The 8,579-nt window shown below is 34.8% G+C and overlaps 1 protein-coding gene across 1 annotated transcript; it reads left to right on the forward strand.

Moving 5' to 3' along the window:
* Nucleotides 1-1,105: 1,105 nt before the first annotated feature.
* LOC110633274 (uncharacterized) lies at nucleotides 1,106-3,500 on the forward strand. The gene is made up of 5 exons (XM_058146396.1): nucleotides 1,106-1,636; nucleotides 2,407-2,521; nucleotides 2,615-2,704; nucleotides 2,793-2,888; nucleotides 3,155-3,500. The coding sequence occupies exons 1-5, from the start codon at nucleotides 1,569-1,571 to the stop codon at nucleotides 3,212-3,214; spliced, it is 429 nt and encodes a 142-aa protein (XP_058002379.1). The 5' UTR covers nucleotides 1,106-1,568; the 3' UTR covers nucleotides 3,215-3,500.
* Nucleotides 3,501-8,579: the final 5,079 nt, after the last annotated feature.

Genomic DNA, 8,579 nt, shown 5'->3' on the forward strand with positions numbered 1-8,579 from the left:
GCCCTTCCACTAGCACAGCACATACACATTACTTCTTTTTTTAAATGCATTAAATTGATACTAAAAAATATTTTTATTTTGTTGTTTTAGTTTTAAAATTTTAAGAAATTATTTATTAAATATTTTTATTTTTTTTTAAGTTTTGATTAAGACAAAAAGCTTTTTTTTTTCATTTCTAAAAATAAAATTTAAGATTATGACTCATAATTTAATATCTCAATAATTAATTTTATTAAATATTTTATTTATACATTATTCAGTTATAACTGAATCAACTGATAATTTATTTATTTTGATAATAGTATATTCGTTTTGATTTGATTTTTAATTAATAATTTTAAAAAATTTTAATTATTAATTATTGATTCAATTACTTTTAATTTAGTAATTGAATTTATTAAAATAATTAAATTTTTATTAATTAATATACTAATTATTATTTTATTAATAATACATTATTATGATTATTATTTTTATAATTTTTTATAATATTCAATTTAGAATTACTATCTTATAAATATTAATTATATTTTATAAATAAAAAATTATAAATATATTTTTATCGGTATTTAATTAAAGATATAAAATACATATTTTATTTTTTTTTATTAATTTTATTATAATCGATAATTAATTGAATATTTTTTATTATATTTTTATTTTGATTCCATTTAATTAATATTTTTAAAATTAATTAATAATTTATAATTAATTAAAATTTAATTTAATTTAATTTGATTAATTGTATGTCACCTAACTTGCTTGATGGTGTATTTTATTTATTCAATTTCAGAAAACCTAAAACACAAATGAAATTGTAAAATGCCTCCATTAAAAAAAAAAAAAAGTGTAAAACGCGGAAAAACCACGGATCTAACGCGAGAATGAATTAAAGGGACTTTTTACCCATTTAAATAGTCCTGTCATTGGATGTACTAAAATATTAAAAAATAATATTTTTTTTAGTATAATAAAATAATTTTTTTAATTATAAAAGGGTAAAATTAAAATTTATAAGAAAAGGGTAGAATTTATTTAATAATAGCTTTTTTAACAATGCCAATCAAAAAGAAAGAAATACACCACGCTCGGTGGTAATCAAATTAAAAAACTCGCATACTCCTTCCACCACGTATCATATGTAACGATCTCTTTGGTCGTCGACGCGAGTTTACCGTCTGAAATGAAAACACGCTCCCTTCATACAGCGAGTTGAATTCTCTTACATACTCGCACGATTATTCAAGCTACCGCCAGATCTTTTTTAAACATTTCACTTCTTTTTTATGTCGCGGCCTTCTTGCAGATGATTTTAAAGCGCCGTCCCTCGATTTTCTGCTTTTATACCTCGCCTGTACCTCGGTTTATACAACTTTCTACGGAAAAGATTTGAGGTTGGGTGTTGAAGACTTCTTGGAGCTTCCTAATTAGTCTTTATGCATATACCTATTCGGCTGGAATTAGGTTCGCTTGTATTTTTGTATAAATAAATACCCCCTTGTGTGATAGGAATTTTAAGTGTTTCAGCCCAGACAATAGGTGTCTGTGCCTCCTCCGTCCGTACTGTAATGGCCTTCGTCTCTTTCATTGGTAGAGTTCTCTTCACCTCAGTGTTCATCCTCTCTGCTTGGCAAGAGCAAGCCTATCGCAGATCTGCACCTTTTTTTTTTTGTTTTAGAAAAAAAGATTTTAGCTCTGTTTAGTTTCATTCTCTTTTTCACAGTGTGTTTGAGTTGGGCTCTGTTTTTTTACCGAGAAAAGCGAGGGAAATTAAGCCGATTCCTTAAAAAAAAAAAAGGAAGGATTTTTTTTTTCTATCTTTGTCATTTATATTTACACATGTTAATTTAATGCGGGTGAATTGCTTTTTTTTTTTTTTTTTCAGAAATGTTTTAAGATTGGGATTACCAGTTTTTTGCTTCTGTATGTTGTGAATGAGACATATGAAAGTGGCAGTGAAGACTGAGGCGTAGTAAAACTCGTCTGGTTGATGTGATGTTTGTCGAGGACTTTGGAGATTTTATGTACTTTTCCCGTACAGTCAATGGCCTGGAATGTTGGTTTTCTGTTTCGCAATTCATCGCTGCTTGTTCTTCGATAGTGCGATAGTGCAAACCTGATTTGTAGAGTAATTTGGTTTTAAATTTGGATCAGTTCCATGCGGTCCTTTCCTCTTCGTTTTTACCTTGCCATTGTTATTTGATGCTGATTTTTTTAGTTCTTTTTGGCATTTGGGATGTTTTTGTGTTGATCATTCTGCTACTTTGCACGTCTTTTGTTCTGATTCTTCATGTTCACCAAATGCTTCCCATGCGGAAAGATGTTAAAATGTATTTAGTTATAACTGTGAGGTTATTGTCCTGGCTGTTATTTTCATTTTGGATCATCTTGTTTTTTCGCTCATAGATTCAATGAGTTTGGTACTGATGGCGGGCCAGCAGCAAAATCTTTTGCACCAAAATTGAAAGTTTTCTCAAGGCACGTATCGTCTCATGCCGGGTTTCAAGTGCCACCTGTTGAAGTGAGTGATGCTTTAGTTTTATATATAATAGTCGTTCATTTCCTATTAGTTTTGTTTTGAATTTTTTAACTTTTGCTGTTGTGTAATTTACAGATGAAGCATGCCGTTGCTGCTGCTATTGCCATGAAGGGTGTTGGAAGCCTTCTTTTCATCTTTGGAAGTTCTCATGGTGCTTATCTTCTGGTGCGTCTCATAGTCTAACCGTTCTTATTTTGTGCTGGCAGTCCGCACCCTACCCAACCAAATTATGAGGTACTTTCTGCTTTTGCAGCTTCTGCACCAAGCAGTTGTTGCTCCAATATTGTGTGACTTTTACAACTATGATGCCGACAAAAAGGAATTTAATCAGCTTTTCATGAAGTTCACACATCCAAAATTGTTCAGAGTGTAGAAAGCAAATCCATATAGCCGACCACAAATTTTTTGAATTGGGATAAAGGTTGAGTTGAGTTGAGTTGAGTTGAGTTGAGTTGAGTTGAGTGAAGTTCAAGTTAGCAATTTAAATAATTGTGCTGGAGTTCTCTTTTAACTCCTCTGTGTATTTTCTTGATTCCATTTCTTCTAATAATCTCAAGCTCTTGTTTGTATTTGATAAAAAAAATTGATGAATTCTGAATCATTATGTTTCTTTTGCAGAATTTGGCGCTCTTTGGAGCATTAATTTTCTTCATTGGCATGAAGAACTCAGTTTGAAGGAGACAACTCGAGAAAAAGCCTCTAAAATCAAAGACGGTGTAAAAGAAGGAACTATTGAAGATGTGAAGATTTAGCTTAATGTTGATTTTGCCGAAGATTAGTTTGTATGGTTGTGTCAGATTTTTCCCTTTTAGAGATTAGGGAACCATTAATAAGGATAAAAAGAAGAGATGTTTTAATTGTCTTGAGATTGTGCTAATGTTATGTACTCTGCCTTTTAGGCTCTAATTTGGAATGTTGTCTGTTGGCACTTGCTGTGTGGTAGATGTGAAATTTTCTCTTTGACCCAAGGTTGTTTGAGCCCGTGTGTGGGGGTTGTTTGATTCAGCTGTTGGATGCAGTTGATACATAATAAGTATTTAAACGGATGAATCTATTTATTTGATAAACCATTTAAAAAGGCAGTTAATAGCTAATAAAATGTCTATTATTTGCCTTTTATAACTGTGGACTGCAATGTAACTTATTTATTATTTGACAAAATTATCCATAATATTTTTAATGATCACTATTTAGACTCATTTATAGGGTTATTTTCTCTCAAATAGAACTCTGGCAAACGTGATTCAGAGTTTCAAACCAAAGCCAACATCATATTTTATCTATTTTTATATTTTTACTTTCTTTAGTAACCTTTATATTTTTTATGTCTTAAATATATACAGACGGGTATATGTTAAACTTGATTATATTTATAACTTTCATTGCTGCATCTCATTGCTAATGAGAATTTTGTATTATTTTATAATTACAATTTTTAAGTTATTTATTTTTATATATCAATTTTAATAGCATAATAGATGATATAATATAATAAATTAATAATTATATATTTATTTTAATAATAAAGCAAATGATATGATAATTTAATAATTATATATTTATTACAATATCGTTTATGATATATTTATTTTAATATAATAAAATAAATTATATATATATATATTCTTATTATTCATTTTACACATGAACAATAATCATTAAAATATAATTTTACCAAACACTTTATATAAATTAACAACAGTAGCTATCAGTTGTATTTTATAATAAAATCAAACAAATCTTTAAGTCAATTTAACTTGATTTCCTTTTACTTACATTCTTTTTTAATTTTTTGTAATTTTTCAATGCGAGAATAGAGAATCTAATGTTGAAAGCAGTTGTCAGTTAAGTTATTGCTCTACTAATTCTAATGAACTGTGCATTGTTGCTGCTTACCTTTTGTTATAATCACTAGTAGGGCTATAGCAGCTCTCTCTGCTCACTTCAGTTTTCACAATTCATATCTAGCTACTGTATTTACAAGCTGCACCGCAATCTCCAGTGAATTGCAAATAAACCTTTTGCAACAGATTCTCCTCGTTGCGCATGCGCACTATAACTGGTTTCTTTAGCCCTTTTATGCTACGCAAGACAGTAATCCTGTTCCATTAATTCCTAACCTGTCACGACCCAACCTATGGGCCGGATCAGCACTAGGACTTGGTGTCGCAAGGTGTTTTGCGGTCGCCTGAACGAACCCTCACCGAAGTGGAAAAGAATGAGGAGTCGCCACTTTAGTTTTGAGGGAAACTAAAGAAAACCATTTGTGAAGATAAATTGAAATAAAACCACTTCAAAACAGAGATTTTAAGTTCGGGGTCCGTAAACGGGTGGGGAAGGTGTTAGGCACCCCACCTCGTCCCTTAATTAGGGTAAGTAGATTTAACTTCGCACTCTTTATAAATTAGTTAGGAGGACTTGAATGAAAATGTTAATCCTTTTGACAAAAGGAATATTTGATTTTTCACTAATTCGGATTACCCAGATACATAAGTAAATGAGACAACCTTAGTGAGTTACTGTTGTATGTTACTTTTGTTTGAAGGGCTATTTTATTAGAATCCAATTTTTGAAATTGGATGAGAACTCTCCTCCGATCTCTTTTAAATATTTATTTAAATTTTAGATTGAGAACCGGATAAGAACTCTCCTCCGATCTCTTTTAATATATATTAAAATTTTTAGATGGAGAATCGGATAAGAACTCTCCTCCGATCTCTTTTAATATTTATTAAAATTTTTAAGCTTGAGAACCGGATAAGAACCCTCCTCCGATCTCTTTTAATATTTATTAAAATTTTTAAGCTTGAGAACCGGATAAGAACCCTCCTCCGATCTCTTTTAATATTTATTAAAATTTTTGGATAGAGAATCGGATAAGAACTCTCCTCCGATCTCTTTTAATATTTATTTGTTAAAATTTTAGATTGAGAATCGGATAAGAACCCTCCTCCGATCTCTTTCAATATTTATTTGTTAAAATTTTAGATTGAGAATCGGATAAGAACTCTCCTCCGACCTCTTTTAATTAAATGGTAGTCGGATAAGGATTTTTCGATCTCTCTAAATTTTACCTATCGAGAGGGCCTAAGGCTAAGGGTTCTGACGTTCAAAGGTGTCAGGGGGTCTGCGCAAGACTTCTTTAACTTATTGGTACCTTAGGACTGGGCAGGGGATTCCAAACCGAATCCTCCGACCTTCCTATATGGTCGCCTCACCAGCATTTTTGGTAGCCGATCTATTCCATTTAGTTATCCAGGGTTTGGTTTTACTCTGTCTTATGACGTCTTGCCCTATGACCTACTGAGTCATTCTAGTGACTCAGCTTTACCATTTTCCAGGCTTATTATTCAGACCTTTCATTATTTCAAAAGGACTCTTAAGTTGCCGTTACCCACATCTCATCCAACCACTTATGTATCGCTTGGAACTAGATGACTTACGCTCAGAAATAATAAAGATTAACAAAGGTATCGACACGGAAATAAACTAGAGCACAACCTTTCTCTGTATCTTTCTAGCGTGATATGAACTTAAAGAAAATAACATACGTAAAGAAAGAAAAATGGAAATGCGTAAAACAAGAACTAAACTTAATAAAATGGCAACATGAATCTCGACTGTAAGGAGTCGATTCTAGTGAACTAACCGAGAATCACAAAACGCAATAAGATTGCAAGTTGATAGCCGGGAGACTAAGGTTCGCCTTTGATCAAAGAGTGCTTCACTAAATGCAATCGAGTCAGAATTATACCCGAGTTTAAATGAGATTGAGCATGGGCGATGGAAGTGAAAATAAAGATAACAATGAACTGAAAAATGTGAACGCTACGGGATAATGAACAAGCTGAAAATGGAGAGTTTCAGTGTTCAAAATCTTTTAAGAAAACACTTCAGAAAACTGGTCCAAAAGTTCTTCTTATGAAAGCAGAGTAACGATCTGAATTAAATTTCAGAGTTCTTCCGCTATAGTAACTTCCTCCTTTTTTTGTCCGTCCCCTGAATAGTTTTTCATGCAGGTATTTATAGGGACCAGGTGTTCGCCTTGAAGGGTCAGGATCTATCTTGAGGGAGATGGAGGGTCAAGATTTCAAAGGACATAATCCTAAGCTCAAGAATTAAAGAGAATCAGAATAGACGGCCGAGATCCACTTCAGAATATTTGTCTTCTTCCTCCTCTAATCTGACGGTCCCAAATTCTCTTGTCCGGGGCGATCCAAGGGCTAGGAGTGAAAGGCGCTGGTTTTGTCGTCTTCTTCTTTGATCCAAGGGCCTTGGGCTCGTCCTTACAAGTTGGATCAACGGTGGAGATTGGAAGGTACAGCGCTGTCATGATATATTCTGGCACTTGTCAGTAATGCGGGCGATTCTGGGGCGTGCGGTTGAGATTTTACCTGCAACGCTTTAACTACCTCGGCTCTTATTATGGTGACGGCGGTAGGCGCCTTATTCTTTTTGTTTTCTACTCTCTCTTCCTTTCCAATCTTCCTAACATGATCCTTCTCCGATCTTTCATACCGGTCTCCCCTCTTCCGATCTCTATTATTCCAATATTTCCCTTAATCAGGCCCGGTCCGGTCAAAGCATTAATTCCCCTCGATTCCCGAAGCGTCCGCTTCGTTTTCTGCTTAGCAATAAATGCTCGATTTTCCCCTATATATACCCCTGACAGAAGAGACTTTCCTCATTCGATTTTCCTCTCTTCCTTCTTACTTCCCAGTTCTAGCTGCTCCGGCAGAAGTTTCGGCCATGATTGTGGCTGTTGATCCCTTTCCGATGGACCTCTTTATTTCCCGACTGAAAATTTACGAACCCGGTGATCGAATAATCGTGATAACCTTATCTGATGATGGTGAGAGAACTGGACCAATTAATCGATCTGGATCGCGGACCTCGATCGTGCCGATCTCGAGTCATTTGACAGGTATAATCGGCATACCGATTTCGGCCGAGAAGACTGCTAATGTTACACCGACCCTTGGCGGTTGCTCTTCCAAGTTTATTCGGCTTCTCACCACATTGGGTGTTCCGACGGTGGCCCGGTTCCGGTCGATGACATCCTTTGGATCAGTCACAATGTGGGCTTTGACATAGGCCCTTTAGATGGGATGTTCCATCGGTCTCTGAGATCGCCCAAATGATATATTTTATTTTCAATGTAATCCGATCTCTAGAGATCACCGAAATGATGTAATCCAATTTTAGTGCAATCCGATCCCTAGAGATCGCCCAAATGATGTAATCCAATCTTTTGGAAATAAAGATTTTATCTTATTATTATTGCATTAATTATTTTCCGATCTTTTATGTGATTATTCGATCTGATTCTTCATTTGAAAGACACTTATCCGATCCGTAATTCAAAACACCTTGATCTGCCGCTCTATAATTAACTGATCTCTTCATAGAATCTTGGGAATATTCGTGAGACGTGTCAGAACAGCTGGCGAGTCCCGCTATCCGATGCACCACCTGGAACATCGTGAGCATTAAATGCTCGAACGAGTATAAATAGGGGTGGGGGTTAGCCATTTGCTCTCTTGTGTCATTTTCAGTTTCTCGCAAACAACTTCAAAATTCTCTCGTTTTCTAAAGCTCTTCCGACTCTGATCAAGCTCCGGTAAGGGTTTTGATCCTTCTTTTAGTTTAAATTCTTTATTTCCTTTGAAAATGAGCGGCACAGAGGGTTAGAGAGCGGCGAGCCCTCCTTCCATCCAGTTCTCGTGGTCATCTGATGAAGCAGAGGTGGTTGGGCCAAGCGTGCGACCTGAACCTCCTAGAGTCTCCGTTCCAGCTCGGGAACAAGTGACATCATCAAGGCATGCGCCTTCTTCAGGGAGAGAGAATCTTCCCATGGACGAGCTGCCATCGGTCCTTCAAGAAACCGATCTGCAGTCATTCAGCCAGGAGTACAACATTGAGCCCGATTCATATGAACTTATGCGGTGTCACGGTGATCTCCGGGCCGATCATTTCTTCGAAGAGAACGACATGATTATGGTATACGAAGAACAGTTGAAAGCCCGGCTGCGGTTTCCTC

Source organism: Hevea brasiliensis, chromosome 4 (assembly GCF_030052815.1).
Source record: "Hevea brasiliensis isolate MT/VB/25A 57/8 chromosome 4, ASM3005281v1, whole genome shotgun sequence".
Classification (NCBI taxonomy): Eukaryota; Viridiplantae; Streptophyta; class Magnoliopsida; order Malpighiales; family Euphorbiaceae; genus Hevea; species Hevea brasiliensis.

Excerpts from the sequence above, each read along its gene's own strand:
- LOC110633274 (XM_058146396.1), top strand. The coding sequence starts at position 1,569 with ATGGCCTTCGTCTCTTTCATTGGTAGAGTTCTCTTCACCTCAGTGTTC. Across the intron at positions 2,705-2,792 it reads CTCATGGTGCTTATCTTCTG|CTTCTGCACCAAGCAGTTGT; the intron begins GTGCGTCTCATA and ends CTGCTTTTGCAG. Across the intron at positions 2,889-3,154 it reads AGCTTTTCATGAAGTTCACA|CAGAATTTGGCGCTCTTTGG; the intron begins CATCCAAAATTG and ends ATGTTTCTTTTG.